Source organism: Pezoporus flaviventris, unplaced genomic scaffold (genome assembly GCF_033815535.1).
Source record: "Pezoporus flaviventris isolate CSIRO_AGI_PZ_B2104156 unplaced genomic scaffold, CSIRO_AGI_Pfla_v1 ptg000002l, whole genome shotgun sequence".
Classification (NCBI taxonomy): domain Eukaryota; kingdom Metazoa; phylum Chordata; class Aves; order Psittaciformes; family Psittacidae; genus Pezoporus; species Pezoporus flaviventris.
The window spans coordinates 59,857,494-59,876,900 of NW_026892550.1; the positions used below are offsets into that span (position 1 = coordinate 59,857,494).

Genomic DNA, 19,407 nt, shown 5'->3' on the forward strand with positions numbered 1-19,407 from the left:
CAACCTCCCTGGGCAGCCTGTTCCAGTGTTCCGTCACCCTCACCGAGAAGAAGTTTCTTCTCAAGTTTAAGTGGAACCTCTTGTGTTCCAGTTTGTACCCATTACCCCTTGTCCTATCATTGTTTGCCACTGAGTAGAGCCTGGCTCCGTCCTTGTGACACTCCCCCTTTATATATTTATAGACACTGATAAGGTCACCCCTCAGTCTCCTCCAAACTATAGAGACCCAGCTCCCTCAGTCTTTCCTCATAAGGCAGATGTTCCACTCCCTTAATCATCTTCGTTGCCCTGCGCTGGACTCTCTCCAGCAGCTCCCTGTCCTTCTTGAACTGAGGGGCCCAGAACTGGACACAATACTCCAGATGGGGTCTCACCAGGGCAGAGTAGAGGGGAAGGAGGACCTCTCTCGACCTACTAACCACCCCCCTTCTAATACACCCCAGGATGCCATTGGCCTTCTTAGCCACAAGGGCACAGTGTTGGCTCATGGTCATCCTGTTGTCCACTAGGACCCGCAGGTCCCTCTCCCCTACACTGCTCTCTAACAGGTCGTTTCCCAACCTATACTGGAACCTGGGGTTGTTCCTGCCCAGATGCAGGACTCTACACTTTCCCTTGTTATATTTCATCAAGTTACTCCCTGCCCAACTCTCCAGCCTATCCAGGTCTCGCTGGATGGCAGCACAGCCTTCTGGTGTGTCAGCCACTCCTCCCAGCTTAGTGTCATCAGCAAACTTGCTGATAGTACACTCAATTCCCTCATCTAAATCATTGATGAATATATTAAATAATACCGGTCCCAGTATGAATTTCTATCAATTTTAATGCATGTTCTAATTTTCTTTTAAAAGCCATTTTTTTTCAGGAGTTGGAAGTTTTTTTGATTATACAGTGTGAACTTATGGTAATAGGATATTTATTTTTACCAAAAATTAATGTGGCTGTATTTGAGTTTCAAAAAAACCCAAACCATAAATATTTTAATAATAGATGGCTCTTATGATAAAATTATTAGAAACATAACTGCATTAGGCAAATTAAAATGATTTAGATCTCAACAGATAACTTCCCAAAATCTAAGTTGTTATGTTTGGGGGAAGATGTTGCACAGATTATACCCACAAGTGTTTGCCTTGTATTGCTAGCTCTCTGTGCAATGTTATGAAGTATCAGTGTTTCCAGTTTAGTATGAAGACATCGTGTTGAGATGCACAGAAAAATACTTGGCCTGCAGGTATGCCAGAGACTTCTTAGTGTACTTTTTCCCCCGCTCGTACTCTTGAAGAACTTGGAAGTTTGGAAGAATATCTGCCACCCAATTTGTTGTAGAGATGAGGTGACTGTTGGAGAAACTGAGAGTATTCAAGATCATTTAACTGTTATGGATTATTTAGATTCTGAAGCTAGGCATATTAATAAAACCATGTAAATCTTAACATTTGAAAACATGGGATTGGTAAGCATGTTATTAATTGTTATGCAGGCACTAGTAGGAATACTCCTAGTGCAATTTTGTAACAAATAATCGCATGGCTCTTGTAGCTGTTACACAAAATAGGAGGTTCTCATCCAATTATTTAAGATGCTATTGGATGGAAAGTAGTTGAGGAATCTCTGTTGAGCTTTATTTACAGTGCTGCTTCAGGATATTTTCAGTAAACCAATTTTACTTGACAAACTCTTCAAGAATTCCCATTACTCTTTTTCCCCTGTAATGTGTATTTTCATCTAGTTTTGGAGGATGGAGACTGTGGTCAAAGTGAGAGACAGGGGAAGGTAGATTGCACAGTAGCCAGGAACAATGCTCTCCTGGGGTTGAAGAGACTTAGGTTTCAGGTAATACTTATTGTTATCACTAAGTAGAATAATCTGTTGAAGGAAAAATTTCAACATATCCTCCTAATGTAATTAGTTGTGCTGAAGTTTAAGGAAATTTACCAGGCATGTGGAGAAAAATTAAGCTTTCTCATTCTATAAAAGCAACATTGTGATTCATCTGCTTTGTCCTCAATTGCAGTTTCCTTCTTTGGTGGTGATATATGAATACTCAGTTCTTTTCTGTAAGGTTTGGGGATTGAAGTTTAGGGCTTCTGCATTCTTCTGCATTGCCAGGCACTTGATATCAACACAATGTGCTATTTGGCTGGTGGTCAGCGGTATTAACCCTGGAGAAATTGAATGAAAGCCCTTGGAAGGTGTGGGACAGCACTGGCTGTGGAATCCAGACTCCTGAAGTGCAGTCCTTTGGTGGTTGGATATTAAATACAATATTGTCACTAAGTTTCTTTCTAACAAAACAGAAGGTTAGAATGTCAAATCTGTTTTCTGGATCGCTTGAATTCTCTGTTTTACTTGATATATCGGGGGGTTTTTACACATACTGTGGCTTCTTTCTTTCCCAAGTGGGAATTTTTCCTCCATCTCTGATTTCCCTTTGGGTGCTGAAAATGTGTATTGACAACTTCTATGTTGGGTATATGTCACTGAGCAGAGTACTTGGAATAATTACAAATGGATTACTTTGTGCTATAGATATTTTGCTGCTTGCTTCATTGAACTATGTTGTACGTTCCAAGTGTTTGAAACTGCAGATCAGTTTGGGAGGTAACTGCAATTCAGATAAGATTTAAATAAATGGAAACAGCTGGGAAAACCTTCCCTTTGAACCAGAGTATGTTGAAATTATATTTTAAATTAGCTGTGTTTTTTTTTTTTCCCTTGGACTTAAGCAGTATATAGATTTTGTCTCTCCAGACCTAGGTTATTGTAATATATTCTGTGTGAAACTTCAGGGTAACAAAGTTTGTCTGTTGGAATGTCATTCCTGCTTTGATTTTGTGTTACTTTCTCAATTGTTTGAAAGTTTAATTGCATATAATTTCCTGCAATATTTAACCTGTTGAATTGCAAGGAATTGCTTTGAGAGCACTCTAACATGTTTAAATAGGAGTTTCTTTCAAACTATTATTATTCATAATAATTACTAAGGCTTACATTTCTCAGATTCTGCTTTAGTTTGCTACACTTACATGTGTGAACTCTGCCTTTTCTGTATGGTGTACTTGGCTTCAGGAATGATGTGCCTTGTTTACAATTAGTATGGCCTACAGGTAGGGAGTTTAAAACATTTGTGTCCATCAGTGGCTAAATTTAAAACAGTTAAATTGCGATAAACACTTTCTTGTGTGAGTCTGTAAAGTGGATGTATATTCATGGTGTGTTTAGTAGTAAAAATCAAGGAAGTTTATAACTTAAACTCTGCTTTTGCATTAGGTGTGGAAAGAGGTTGGAATGTATTGGGAATGATTTGCCAAGACTGTGTGCATAAGAAGTGACCTTTTCTTGACTTAATGATGCAATAAGCACTTGATGTTTATATCCTGACAGGTAGTGGTCACAGTAGTTAAGATGTGTGAACTAGTACTTTTGCTTTATCTCCTTGTATGTTTCCATAATTCTTACTCTAGGAGGATATTTTAAAGGTTTTCTCACTCCCCAGTTTGGAGATGAAATGTATGATGTGGGATTTTACGATGAGCATAAACTATGATGTGTTACATTTAGTGTGAGAAAGCAAGAAGAATATCTGTTGTGTTATACTTTTAATAAATGGGGTTGGTTTCTCTGCATGTTAGATATAATTGTCTAAGCGATAGAAATAACTTGTTTTACCTAGGTGTACTTTTGACCCACTGAAAAATGCCCACTGCGGTCTGCAGCCACTGTATTTTGAAGTATTTAGTAAAAGCAAACTGTATCAGCTGCAGCTGCAAACTGAGAAAAGTAGCGTGAAAGAACCAATGTTTTTTTTGTTTGTTTATACTACACACCTGTTTTCTGAAGAATAATCGTGAACTTTGTGGTTTTGAACAAAAATAAATTAAAAATTACATGTAAAGAAATTGGGATGAGTGCGATACGTAGAGGTGTGTAGAGAAGTACAAGTGGATAGGTATGGTAAAGCTATGATATTTTTCTGTGGACTGATACAAAGCATTGTTTCTTGTGACAGTATGCTTGGAGAAATCAACATGAATGGTAGACTGGATAGAGGAATGGGTAAAAGATAGGGTTTAAAACCACAAAGCCATTCTTGGAAATAGTTTGCCACACTGGAGTGGAGATGACCTTTCTTGAGGTCATCTTACTAAAATAGAATTGATGCCTACAGTTGAGTTTTGGAGGGGAAATGAGGATTTTCTCTGCCTGATATTTTTTTTTAATGCAATCTTTAGTGGCTGTTCTGTTGGCTTTTTGGATATGATAGGCTCTTACTAAGAAAAATTGCCTTATGAAATGAAAATTAGTTGAATTTGGTCAGGAATCTAGGACATATTGTTGGTGTGGGTTTTAATGGAACACATGTTCACTACAGCTAAAAATATTAGCCTTTAAAACTGTGTTGCTGAGAATTTCTATGATTGATGTATAAATTTTTATGTTTAGGGGTGAGAATGGATATCAAATATAAGTGTGAATCTTGGGGCTGTGATAGGGAAACAAGACAGCTTCATTTCCATTAATGTACAGTGCTTCAGATGTTCAAAACTAAGGGAAAATAATTTAGCTACGGAAGCAAGACTTTTCTGAAGAAAAAAGGCATCCTGTTGCTTCACCAGCACACTAGGACTTAAAAAAACACCACCATTTAAGGTGAGTTTTGTGCAGTGAGAGCGCACCCTGTGGCTTGGCAGTCTAGTCAGAAGGATGATACCATGCTGACTTTATAACTAGATCTTTGAACAATATTCTCATGGGTGGTAAATGCAAAACAAAGTAATATCAACTGGCACTTAATTCTGTGAGCTCCCTGCTGATGGGGCTCTGCACTGAAATGGAACTCTTCCTGACAGGAAGTCAGCCACGAAGTGTGGAGACCTCTGAAAATAAAGTGTGCTTTAATTTGACACCCTGCTGTTTTACAGCTAGTCTGTTTAATTTGAGACCATGGAAAGAGGTTTAGTGGAGGGGAGGGGTATGAGATTATGGAAAGTTCAGTGAGCAGCAGCGCTTGTCACTGACTTTATATTAATCATAAATATGTGAACATTTTTGTTCATATTAATAAACCAAATAATGTGTCTCTGTTTCCAACCAAAGCTGCTTAAGAAACACATGGTTTGGGGAGCAGTACTGTTTACTCATTTGTGTCAGGAGAAGCTTTGCATGGTAGTGCTGTTCAGTTTGTTGTTTAACCTTTAGTCTTATTTATACTTATCTGTATCTTTTTGTGTATCTCTGCAACTGGTAAAGCATCTGTCTTATTGAAGATGATGCACTAATCTTTCACTTGTTTAAATGAAAAAACTCATAATTCATATTATGCAGCAATCAATATGATGTTGAGGTACATGTCTGTTACGTGGTTATATCCTAGAGTCAAATTTGATTCAGAAGCATCGGCTGGAATTTATGAAGACATTTATTTCTATTTCTACTTAAACCAGAAGTGGTTATGTTCCTGCTTTTCTGGAAAATTTGCTTGGTGAGTGTGTTTGTGTGGGGAAGATTTGCAGTGAAAGGAGCAGAAAACTATTTTCATGTTTATTGTAGCAACGTCCAGGGGCAGATGACAATAGAACCCTGTGTTGCCTGGTGTCGTGTAACAATGGAATAATGGATACCCAGAATATTTTAATCTGAATGAAGATAACAGATGTAGGATGAGGAAGAGAATGTAGTATGCAAATGGAGTGTAATGGAAGAGACACATTTAGGTTTTCTGCTTTTTTTTTAGTTAAATAAAAAATAAAAAGTTGATTTAGCTTCCTTTTCTCTAAATCTTTTCTTAAAAGATCTGCATTAGGATAGGATTACCAAGGGAATGATAAGGGGCAGATTTGGACATTCTGTCTTTAAAGTGAAGATATAGGATTGGTTTATGTACTTTGGTTTCATTCCCTCAAAGGTACAGTGATAGCAGGAATCTTGTTCATAGTTTGCATGCATTCATTATGAGAGTTTAAATTGAAACAAAGCTACATTTGGGTAAAAGGGTAATACAAAGGGGCTTTTAGTTCCATAACTGTATTTGCTGTGTATATTGCTGAGTTTTTATTCAGTTTATTTAATCAGACATTGAGCAGGAAGGCTTCTCCTGTTTAGTGATGGTAATGATGAATGTTGCTATCAGTGGAATCAGTCTATCACTATTAGTGCAACTGTGCAACAAGGAGCATGCTGTGATTTTCTTGTCCTTATAATTAGTAGTCTAGTAGTCTACCTTTGAAGATAGTTTTTTCCATGCAGTGGTTTTACAAAAACTCAAATTAGAATCGCAGTTAAACAAAAAAGCACTGAAGTTGAGGCAGTTGCTTTATAATCCTGCTGTTCCTCAGTTTGTTTTTCTTTCTGCATAAAAATGATGCTGGCACTGCAACTTGATTATTTGGATCTCTTCCCTTTGTTCTTCTTATGTTGTCCCTTTTCCTCACTTCTGTTTTTCTGACTCATCTCTTTTGACTTTTAGTTTCTTGCTTCCCATGGCTGCATATTTACAGAACTGCTTGGTATTTTGGTTTCTTAATTCATGTTTAAGATTTCTGTTCCTGTTCTTCCTGAAGCTACTGTCTTTCATGTCAGCATTGAAAATAGGCGATGGTTAAAGAACCTGAAGAGGAAGCTGTGGTGGAAAAGGTTTGCTGCTAGATGAACTCAAACCTGACCCCTAATTTCGTTTCATGAGGAGTCATGGCAACAGCCTGCCAGTGGGAGACAGAAGGGGAGAGGCTGCTCAAGCAAATTGCTTCCTCCATCAGGACCTGAAATCAGTGATCCACTCATTCAGTTTTTCCCTATTCTACAGTTTGTGGCTGTATTGGGACTGTAAATGAACTGGCTTTACTGGGATTGTAAATGAACTGGAGTTTAACATAAATTTATCTGTTTCATCTTAATCTGATATTGGTTCTAGGGGCAAAATTTTATTTGTCAGGTCGTGAGTTAAAACTCTATAAAAGGCATGTAATGAATGTTTTTCATATATGTGTTCATACTTTTTTGATACTGGATAAAATGTTTGATTTCTATGCAGCTCTTATGCTGTGCTTGTTATTACTGATAGCATTTTATTTATGCAGTGAGTGATATTTTCATAATTTTATATGACCTTTCAGATTGCAGACAGTTATATTTTCATATTTTACATGAACTTTTGGATTATGTGATTTTAGTTTTCTTTTATTACTAAAATCCTGTTTTAAGGAAATTTATATTACTATAAAATATGACAACTGTAGCCTCTGTCGAGATTTTCTGGCTGTGTGTAGTTGTTGAAGACTGTATGTGCTGTAACGTTTTACATAGCGTATCTTTCATAATACTGTGTGGTTTAGGATAGATTTGCGTAGTTTGTGCAGAAGACAGTAGTTGTCTCAGAGTAATCTTATGACATAAGTCATTGACAAGCTGACGTTTTTTTATTTAGTATTTTACTGAACTATGTAGTACTGAAGTATGCAAACTACTCCAGCTCTATGTGCATATGATTTGTTTTCAGAATCTATAAAAACTTATTGTGACTTGAACTCAAACTTTTAGGCATTGAAATTAAACTCTCATTAAAAGGTAGTTTTAGGCATTTACCACTAACAACATAATACTAGTTTATAGGAAGCTCTGTTTACATGGAATATCCCAAATGGTTAAACAGCAGGGGAGTCTTCTGCTTTTAGTTAAAAACCTGCTGTTTCTGTGTGGCTTATTTACTGCTTCTTTAATTCTTAATGTAGTGTGCTGTGGAATTGAGCATGCAAAAGTCAGTAAAGAATTCTGTTTTCTGCATCTAAGGTTATTACTTGCTGTACAATAATAAAGGCACTATTTTATTGGGTTAGTTGTAATTAACTTCAGCACTAGGCATTGATATAAATCATTCCTAATCTGTTTTCTTTACATTTTCATTCTTTTAAACTAGTGTAACATAGCTTCTTTCTGTCGTCCTTTTACATAAGGACTAGGGTCGTAATTGCTTTTTTTGAATTAGGCTGTCGGAAGGTAATGTGCATGTTGATCCAAGAATTGATTAAGGAACACTAATGAATTTCATATAGCACTTTTAAAAGATTTGTAATAAATACTGTGTAATAAATACTCTATAGCAGTGATCTGTTAGACCGTTAGAATTCAATAGAGTGTTGTCCTGCAGTGCAGCTGAAAAAGTATTTCAGTATAAGAGACTTTGATTCTGTTTGATAGCTAAAATGGTAAACAATTTTGTGGTTATGAATAAAAAAATCATATTCCAACTCTTCCCCAGAGTATATTTTATGAAAGTAGCTATCGTTGTTATAATCTTTGTTTCTGTGTTTTATCAGAGGAAAAATACTGAAACGCTTTTGGTTTTAATTTTTTTCTGCTCATTCTTGGTGTTTGATACCAACTGGGCCATGTGCCTTTTATCAATACACTTGTGTACTGCAGCATTTTCAGTTACTGGTTAACAGCATAGGTTGTAAACAAGAATGCTATGTGTTCTTTTCAGGCAGTTTTGCAATGCTGAGCATGTGTTTTTCTTGACTTTCTTGTCCTTTTCAGGGGTACGTAATCACACACGCATAATCTCAGCCCAGCTTTACAGTTCATTATTTAGTTTGATGTGAGTGTGTTTGGAATATTTTCCTTCAACAGCATGCTTGGTGTTATATCTCCACTTGAGAAACTATCTCATCTAGTTAATTTTTACACAACTTTCTCCTAGAAGACTCATTAAAATTTTTAATGCAAAGACTTTGGTTGTGTACTGTCACTAGCTGATTTTTTTGAAAAAAAGCAATGTCATTTTAATGGAATGCCAGCAGTAAATACTTTTTATTGTAACTGAGTGTGTTTGATAGTTTTAAAGTCTTATAAAAATAATTAGCTCTTTTATATAGTTCTAATGGCAGCCTTGAAAGTTTCCCCTGGAGCAGTCTCTAATGAACAGGCCTTGATTTTTCCAGTTGGGCTTTTAGATTCCCTGAGGACTTGACTTCAGACCTTGAGGGGCAGCAGCTGCCATTTGTCTTAAGACTGGAGTTGCCAAACAGACAGACCCATGTATTAATAGGGCACATTTGTATAGCTTGAGTATGTGGAACCCCGATAGAGGCCTAATGATGATCATCTGGTGAGAGCTTGTAGCTGGCTAGGGTTAGAGTAACTTTTATCACCCCTACTGAAATCAAACCCTCTGTATTGATTAGTGATATAGCTTGACTTGTTACATACATGCCATGTTGAAGCTTTCATAGACAAGCCATTGTTTAGTGTGGAATAGTATCCATTCTTGAAATTTCAATAAATTCAAGCTTGTTTTAAGTTTTTCCCTGACAAGATGTTCTAAATTTTTAGGATAGTAGTAAATATTTTTGTAAGCTTTCTTTGTGTCGAGATTCAGCAACAGTGGTGTTCTTCTGTAGAGAAAGAACCATGTTTATAATTATTGAAATTATTTTTTTCTCAGTCAGTTTCTAATTGTTCTTCCATTATTGATTTATGGTTTTAAAATTTTATTTTAATATCCAAGTATGACTGTATATATACTAAATAACATTGTCTCCAAATGTGTTTTTATGTTACTCGTATATTAAAATATCGCATCCTTGCAAATTTTTTGTTTCGTATACACTTATCCTGAGCTAATTTTGATATTAAATTGCTGCATTGTGTTTCTAGACATTATTTCCCATAATTCCATGTTGATTTTATTTTTTTTCAATGGAGCTTTGTAGAATAAAATAAGCGTGATTCAATTCTTTAAAAGGAATTTATGTTTGCAGAGATTCTACTTAACATGCAGCCTAACCTGTTTTTTGTTGTGGTTTGTTATTATTTTTTTTTTTAATTATTAAGAACTCAGCTGAGATATAATCTACTTTTCACTAGATGTTCATTCAAGCCTGTAGTGGATGTGGTGCTGAGAGAGTGCTGACACCAAGTGCAAACACTGCTGAAAAGTTCTTGATAGTTTACTTTAGGCACTTAAAGATTAGTATATCTCTCTATGAACAAGTTTTTCATGCAGATTTGACCTTTACTCTAGGACATAATATGTCTCTTAGTCATATGTTAACACGTTTTCCCACCGTGCTCCTTCATGCTTCATTCATAGTTGTCAGTACCAAAAGTCATCCTTCTCCTTTGTTTCATAACCAAAATAAATTATTAAAATTCCACCAGCTTTATGGGAAGGATGGATTAGCAAAGACCTGGCTCTTTTTTGCTTGCTTATGAATGTGTATTTCAACTGATAGATATATTTCTTAATTGGGGAATATATTGACCTTGTTAGGATATTTTTTTTAACTTTCAGACAAAAATGAATTCCTAAGGATCATGCATGTGTATGTATATATGAATGAAAGTAGCAATGCAGTTGCCTGCAATTGAAAATAAAGCCATTTTCCTCTATTGGAAATGTTTTAAATATTCTGTTAAAGATCCGCATTTAATTGTTTAGCTATCAGACCAATTGACAAATTAGTTTTGCAAATGCTTTTATATAGCTTGAAGGCTACATATTTTGTGTTGTTTGAAATATGGAAATATTTTTTTCCTAGAAAGGTACAAGTGAGGAGGTATATATCCATTTGTTGCCTACAGGCAAGCACTTCAGATAACAAACCAACAAAAATGTTTACCAGCAAAATTTTCTTTGCATTTTTTTGAGTGACTAGAGTTTAGGAATGGTTGTATTGGATTAGGTAATAGACACAAAGAGATGCTGAAGAGGAGTAAGACAAGCCTGTATGATAACCTTCCACTTTCAGCTATATTCAGTTTGGGGTGTTTTATGAATTGGATGTAGTTTCTGTGTTATTTAGTCAGTATCAGTGTATTTTCCTTCCATGTACATATGCAGGCTCCTCTTGATCCTGTTGAACTTTTAGTCACCACAGCATCCTTTGGTGTGATAGATTTCACTAATGTGTAACGCACTGCATAAAGAACCACCTGCATTTCTTTGATTTAAAGCTGTCTCCTGTGAACTCCTGCTTATAGAAAAGGCTTTTGGGCAGGCCTGTTCTGGTAAATAAGAAGCTCCTGAAGTATTGAATCTGAACAAGGATATTCAGAATGAGTAGGGAGCCAACAACAAATGGAGGAAGATGATTGATCAGTAGAATTGACACTGGTAAATTCAACTTCAATGTAGAATTTTTCAAGAACATTTATCTGATGATGCCTTATGATTAGAGATATACCTAGTTTTTAAGAAAGGAAAATGGAAAATCACGTAGTACAGAAGACTTTTCAATGCATTTGAAGACCAAGATAACTACACATGTATATGTACCTGAAAGGAAATAAAATGGGATATAGAATTCCTAAAGATTGTTTTGCTAGGTTAATCTCATTGTTGGTTATGATCTCATGCATGTTGTGGTCTTTGGACAAAATGTATTTCCTACACAAAGAAAATGGAGTAATTTATGAGTTTTATTAGAGTATTTGGTACTGTCATGCGATTGATGATTAGTTAGAATTAATGAAATAAACTCAACTCAAATGGGACAGCAGTAGGGCATGATATAACCTTGAGGGAAATCATTAGTTTCTGAAAGAAGGGGTTTTTAAGACCAGTACTGTTTAATGTTTGCATTTGATGAGTCTTGGGCACTCAGTAAGAATGTGTTAATGAAACTTGTTGATATGAAATTGGTGCTATAGAGAACTGGTATATAATTTTGGTTATGGCAGAATTGTGCTGTAGCTACAGGAAATGTAATGTGTTATTAAATACCAAATTATAATTCATATGAGATTTGAAGGACAGTTGCAGAAAAGGATATAGTACTGGCATTTTATCTAAAGTACTTGCAGAGGTGTTTACAGATTCCATTAAGGAAGTATGTGAAACAATAAAGAGCGAGGAAATTTCCATATCAGACATAGTATTAGAATAAAATGTGATTTCTTATTTGTCTCCTTGTAATGGCTGGTTTTTGTTATAGTTATTTGTGAATAGTGTTCAGACCTTCCAGGTTTTTTTTTCATGCTTCAATGTTGAGTGTACACTGACCGAAAGCATTAAAAGTAGGTTATGTCTCTGTTACTAAACATTTGTATCTGTAGGAAATGATGGTCAATTAAGTACAGCTTAGAACAGGTATGAAAATATTGACTTTGTTGATCTTCCCTTACAGCCCTTCCTTAGGAAAGTGCTGAAGTGTGTTTTGTAGTTATTTAGTTGCATTAGTGGTTGAGTTTGAAGCTTTTAACGTGTTTTTTCCCTGATACCTTAGGGAGATGGATAACTAAGATGTTGATATAATAATGCAATATGCATACTGAGTGTAATTGTTTGAGAGAGAACATGTACTGTGGGGAAATATTGAATGGATCATGAAAGATGATGACCATTAGTCTTTTCTTTCAACTATTTAAAATTAGCTTTAGGGTGTGTTCAGCTGTGATTTATGAAATTGTTTAGACTAACGCGTCCTTTGATGATGTCTGATATGGAGAAAAATGCTGAAAAGTATCATGATAAATGCACTTTCTTTTCACTTTTGGCAACCTCCATCTTCACCAATTAGATTTTCACGTATTGTAATGAGCTCTTTAAAAAAGAACAGAGCAACAGATGGACAATGTCATAAATGGAAAAAATTATTTTGCTTTGCTTGAGCTTTTGCCCATTTAAACTAACAGAATAGTGTCAATTATCATATGAAGATACGAAAATATCATCTTTACAGCTTTATATTACATTTAAAAAACTTACATGGATTAGTTGCATATGCTATTTTGTTTGGAAAATTATCAGCTAAAAGGCTTTTATTAAAAAAAAGAATAAATGCTTAACGCTATTTCAGACAGCTTACAGACTAACATGAAGCCGTGTAAGCTGTAATAAGGCAATAGAGAAAAACTGGGAGAAGGATAGTGGGAGAAATACTAAGAAGATCGTACAATATAATATGTTACAGTAAAGACCACTGATGCTATGTTATGTGACCTCAAAAAAACCTCACAAACGCCACAAAACCCCATATATGATAATATGTAAATGGAACTTAGCTGGTGCTTAGCATGGTGCTTGCTTATGAATGCATATAAAGTAGTTATATAAAAAGTAATTAAATACATTTATAATTCATAATGAATAATAAATCACAAATTCCAGTTATTCTACTCTTAATTCTGACTACTTGAAAATCATTGCAACTAAAAAGTGACAGAAGAATAAATAGGGCCTGGAACATGTCAAGTGATAAGAGTTACAATCTCTCCACTGTATTTGAAATCTGGAAATCTCTTTTTGTTTGTTTGTGTTTTTTTTCGGGGGAAGGGCTTGAGGGGCAGGATTTAAACTGCAAAGAAACAACATTGTTCTAGTGGCTTTTGTGTATATCTTATCAAACCTTTGTGTCACTGACTGAGAGGTAATTCTGTGTCACTGAGATGCAAAAAATGTACTCTAACAGTGGGTATTAAAACCTCCTATATTCAGCAGATATTAAGCAAATCTGAAATTTGTGCAAGAGAATTTAGTTTTGCCTTTTTTTCCATGTTCTGGAGCTGGTGAGATTTTGGATAAGAACCGCAGTGATAGAAGTAGTGATGTGAATAATCATTAGGATTATTATTTCATACAACACAGACTGAAAAAAGATCAAAGAAGCTGACGTAGAAAAGCATATGAAACTTTGAACAATCTGTTTGCTGCAGTATCTGTCTTTTGTAGTAGTTTAGAAAATTGGTAGAGGTTAAACCAAGAGTTGCATTTGCCCTGTTCTATGCAAATGCCTCTACATTTCCTGCAAAATAAAAGGTTCACGTACTTACTACCCTAAATTTTAGCTCTGTCAACTTGTTCCTATTGAGTTTAGAATTAAAAAATCTTCTTGGTATTTGTGTTAACCAGTTCTGTTTTTTCCTCAGTTTTCATATCAGGGAAGCAAGCCCCAGTGATAGGTCATCCGTGTTGGTTTCTTTCTTGAGGCCAGGCAAAACCTGCCTACATGTATGAGGTTTACAATTTTACTGAAATTCAGGAGTCAGTTGAATGTAAGAAATGTGCAGTGCTCTTGTGTCTGACATTGCCATTTCTTCAGTGTGTTAAAAATGTGTTAAAAGTTGTTTTGAAATTTACTAGGTGTTAATGATGAATATTTGGGTTATTAACAGATTGTTTTGAATAGAGATGACTCCATGATGCTGAGATGAGGATTATTATCAGCATATATGTTAACCAGACTTTAAACTGTAAGAAAAAATTGTGTATAAAGAGTGAGCCTTACTTTAACATGAAACAGTTTGTTTCTGGCATTATCAAAGTTCAATAAGGCAAAAAGCAATCAGAATTACTACATAACACAGCAAAAGAAAATGATGCAGTTGTTTGTGGGATATTCTTGTATTTTCTTCTCCCCTCCACAGAATATGATTTTGAGTAAATGATACAGTTCTGGTTCTTCATGCTGGCAATGTTTCCTTCCTGATTAGCACACAATTCATGCCTTGTACATTTACTGATGGTGGTGTAAATTGCTAAGATTGAAAAAGAAAGTGTGTAACTTTGTAGTTGAAAATGTTTTTTCTTAGTTTTGTTTTTATACAACCAGTTTTCTCTTGTGTTTTTCTCAGGAGTGGCAGAACTCTATACAAAAGAATGCTGGCCTTGCCTTTATTGAGCTTGTCAATGAAGGAAGGTAAGTCACGATATTTGAAAACACCTCTGTGTTAGCCTCCAAGAAGTTGTGTGGCTTGAAATATTCGTAAGAGCTTTTCTTATGTCTTTTTGTGTTGTTTTATTAGAGTTTTACAAGCATGATTTCACTTTCTTTAGGACTTCGGTTCAGTTCTAATACTGACTATGGGATTTTGTAGAATCTGAATGCTCTATAGTTTCATTAAAGATTTCACTTGTCAGTGTGTCGTGGATTTGCTTTTTCCTGTCCTTGTGCAATGGTTAACATTGAAACTGTCATTTGTATTCAGCTAATCTCTTCAGGAAGGGAGTTGATATTTGGAAGACATTATAGCTAGGAACTGTACGATAAGCTTCTGTGTCAAAAATTAGATTCCTGTTTCCTCATTTATTTCCTATCTACTTCAAAATAGAAAGGGAGTCCCTTTAAGGAAAAAAAAAAATCTGTTAATATTACCAATTAGTTTAATGTTCTGTCCGTAACTATATATGTATATTACTGGAATGTATAGAAAATGACAGAGGAGGTGATGAGGCCATGCTCTTTGACTTGTAGTGACTATTCAGAACCATCAATATTTTCTTCGTTAGGAATCGATTGTTGAAGCACATTAAGAGCAATATTTACCTTTTCTAAAGGCTTTTTTTTTTTTTTTTTTGAGATGTCTTAATGCATTAGCTAAGGAGTATTATAAGAAATGCCATTTATCTAAACCTAAATTCTGTTACTGAGTAACTTGACCTAGTAAGAATCCCAATAGAAAATAAATTTTACGGGGTTAGGACAGCTACTGAGTTAAAATCAAAGTAATTTATCACATAAATTAAAATGCTACATAAGTTTTGGTTTGGGTTTGTTGGTTTTTTTTTTTTTTCCGTTGTAGGTGTAGGGGAAAATGGCTATTTCAGATTTTTTTTCTTTCAAAATGTGTGAATGTTCTCAAGATGGCTAAAAATAACGGCCATTTTAATGGTCATATTTCAGTTTATGATGAGGGAAACACCACTCTGAGGGAGGAAAAACATTTTGCTACTAGTCTTGATCCCAAGGGCCAAGGTAAAGTAACAAGGGTGTTCAGTTACAGTGTTAAGATCTAGCCTGTAGTTGTTTCCTATTATGTGAGGCTGACCTGTCCTGACCTTCCTTACAAAGTGCCTGCTATAAATTTGCCTCTTGATTAATGTTTTATTAGCATAGATAACATAGAGATCCCACACACATGTAAACCACAATGTATGGTTCATCTGTGTAAGATGATTATCATGAACAAATCAGTTTCTGAGACTGAGTTGTAAGTAGCAGTTGCCTAACAGTTATTCAGCTTGTTCAGGTCAAGCTTTCAGAGAGCATTCTATCAGTAAAGTGTTTGGAATTGACTATTTTCTTTTTAAAAATCTGCAATGCCCATCACAGACTGATGGAATCGCTCCCCCACCTCCATAAACAACATCAATAACTTACAGTCTAGCCTTAGCAGAGTGGTTGTCTCAGGGACAAATGATCCCTTGAAGACTGAGATGTGTGGTTTTGGTTAGCAGAAAATATCTAAGTAATTGTTACTTCATTTCATTTCTGGCTCATAGCAGAGTTGTTTTTTAAAAAAATGGGAATATAACTTTCATTATGGGGGAGAGGAGGTTAATTTCTTAAAAATGGCTCCTTTTATCTTTCTCTATTTCCTTCCATTTCTGTTCATAGGAGCCTTTAAAGTTATTGCTGAATTGGTCATTGTGGTGCTTTGTGGCTTTTCAGCATTCACAAAAATGAAACTATTATCCCTTATATGACATGAACTTATATTCCAGAACTGCTCTTTTCTTCTCTTTATGCAGGTTCCACATATACTAACACTTACACTAAAACATTTGAGGCCTTGTATTTTACTGCATTTGCTATTGTATATTCAGTATTTTTGCCATAACATTATAATCTTAACTCCAAAAGCTGAAATGTTTTCATTAAAACTTAAAAATGAAAATAGCTGGATGATAATGATTTAGATGTAAACTGCATACTTTTATAATAAACTTGAATTTATAAATTGTTTCTGTAAGTACACAAGAAAAGAAGACAAGGTAGTTGCACAAAGGACAGAACTGATTTCAGCAATTAAGGGAGGATGTCTGTGGGGGTACCATGACATGTGGAGTGTTAAGATAAATAAAATAAAATTAAGGACTGGAAGAACTACCTAGAATTTCTGGAATCACAGAATTGCTGTTGTCTGCTGCCTTGTTGGAGAAAGTCTTGGTCATCCTATAACCCTTGTAAACCAGGGGTTTATTCCCAGAGTTTATTACTAGGTTTTTTTTTGACTAACCGTCCCAGGGGATATTCCAGTTTAAAGTGTGTTCTACTGTTTGTTTATCAGGCAAATAAGATGACTGAAAAATCTTTCACAAAGAGGTCTAGAAAAAGAGATCTAAATCTCCTTACACTTGCTTTCAAATGTATTTTTTACTTTTATTTGAAAGGTATGAATGTACCTCTCTCTCTCACAGCGGTTAAAAGTTTTATGTTTAGGCTTGCTGTGTTTTGGCTAGGATTCCCTGGACAGAAATATGTACAGAAAGTTTGCCTCTGGGACTCGTAAGATCTACAATGTGTGTGCTGCATTCAGAATGTTCTGAATTTCATCATGTCCCCAGGTAACTAATGTGTTACACATACAGTTGCTTCCAGGCATTCCAGATGATTTTGGGTCCACTGCACATACAGAGCAGAATTGATTTGTCTGTGCCCAGTAAAATTTTGAATCTTGAACTGAAAAAAACCCCTCTAAATAGGAGAGAATATGAAAACGTGTATGTGAAAATACAGAACCACAAGCCTACCTAAACTGAAAAAACAGCTGAAATTTTGGAAGGCTGGGTTACAAGCATAGTGAAAACAAAGAAACAAAACCCACCACCACCCCTGAAGAAAAAAACAGCAATGAAACAAACCCCAAAACTAAAAACAAAGCCCTGTAGAAACACAGGAAGGTACAGAATGTAAACAAAAAGCTAAAGCAGCAGCTATTGGGAAATAACCTCTTTCTGTGCATGAAAAGAAATGTCAATTTCATTACATTGCTACATTGAACATTAATCTGTTTTTAATAAAAATGAATGAGTATTGTTCACTGTTATTGTAATGTCTGGGAACAGTATTAGTGCTCTTTGAAACCTTGTTAAAAAGGTGCCTGTACCCACTGCTGCTCTTATGTACGGAGACATCTGTGCAGCAGAAGTATAGATTGCAAAACATTTTCCTTAGCCCACTGAACTTCTGTCAGTCCTAATTTCAGTCTTTGTACTTACCTTTCACCTTTGGGTCCTCCCTTTAGAGTGGATGTTGTTTTGGAGCCTTGACCTGCTAGAGCTTTCTGGTGAGGGTCTTTGTTCACTGGAGCTGTTCTTTAGGTGTGATCTGGTTCATGGTCACGGCTGGTCCTCTCCTTTGAAGAATTCCGAGGTGTCCAGACAGACTCCATTTTTTCACCCTGGAACTAATTATGTTTCCTCTTTATGCAAGAGATGGCCAAGCTGTTCTTTCTGAACTGAAAAAAAAAAGAAGCTTTGTTTTACTTCCTTGTGTGTACAAACGTCTCTTTTGTTATACTCTTATTTCCTCTACTTGACTAGTTAGCAAACAACTCCTTTGCTCTCTGAAGGTTAAAACTCTCTCCTGTCACTTTGATTCATTAGCACACTTTAGTGTGAAGCATCTTTTATGCTAGACGTTGTTTTCTGTATCAGTCAGTGCACTAACAAACGTACTTGAGCTTGAGACTAGGCATGACAGTTATTATCCCCTTTGGGGTGATAATGGGTTTGGCATGGCAAGGGTTGAGGGATCAGTCTCCTAAGCATGTTGCAGCAATTACTCTTTCTTATTTTCAGTTGAAGAGACTCTTAAAGATGCTTAATTTTAATTTTCACAGGTATAGTTTTCTTGGTCATTCAAAGAACTAAGTACTGTGTTCTACACATGCGTTTTTATACATCTGTAAATGAGTATTCAAAATCTGGAAAGCAGTTGCTTTAAAAAACTGTCACCCAAAGTTTTGTTGAAAGATAACCTAATTAAACTAGCAGGTTACATGTATGATTTCCTCTGTTTTGCCTTTGCCCTTTCAAATACTTAACCAAAAAAGCCCAAGTAAAACTTAAGGATTCACAAGTGTATCCAGGAGAAGTAGAACTAATGTTTTTTTGTATCTTTCTCTCCCTCCTAGATTCTTTGTTGTCTAATGAGGAATGAAATCTAATCAAAATTCTCCTGCAATATCAGAGGTTTTTCCTCCTATATTGGATTTTCTGTTATGACTTTCAGTGCAGTTGAAAAGAGCTCCTTTGGTTTTATTTTTTTAAGGATGCTTGCAAGGATTTTTGTACTCTGGTGATTTAATACAAATTTTATATCTAATGTTTTTGAGAAACTGTAGCCTTTTATTGAAAAATAGAAAAATAAAAATTGTTGGAATTATCCAATGAATTCAAAAGTCACGGGGAGAACAAGGAAGGCAGACAACATGCAAATCTGATATACTTAGCAAGCAAAAATCCTACTAACCAACAAAATAAAGTTCCAAACCTCTCCAGAAATAACTGCATGTAAATGGTATTATTCTCCCAATCCATAACATCCAGTAGTATAAAATCTGGAATGCTGTAATCGTCTGTATTTCTATAGCATTTTTTTTACAAGGAACTGTGATAAAATTTCAACATATGTCACCTGCTGTTCCTTTTTGTTAATTGTATGTATTACTTTTGACTGGCCATAG

General features: G+C 35.4%; 1 protein-coding gene across 1 annotated transcript in view; it reads left to right on the top strand.

The window, feature by feature from the left end:
- Positions 1–19,407, top strand: part of LRBA (LPS responsive beige-like anchor protein) — a 401,040-nt gene that overhangs the window by 113,418 nt on the left and 268,215 nt on the right. The window contains exon 35 of the mRNA XM_061440892.1: positions 14,572–14,636. Coding sequence (XP_061296876.1) covers positions 14,572–14,636 — 65 coding nt within the window. The remainder of the gene's footprint in view (positions 1–14,571; positions 14,637–19,407) is intronic.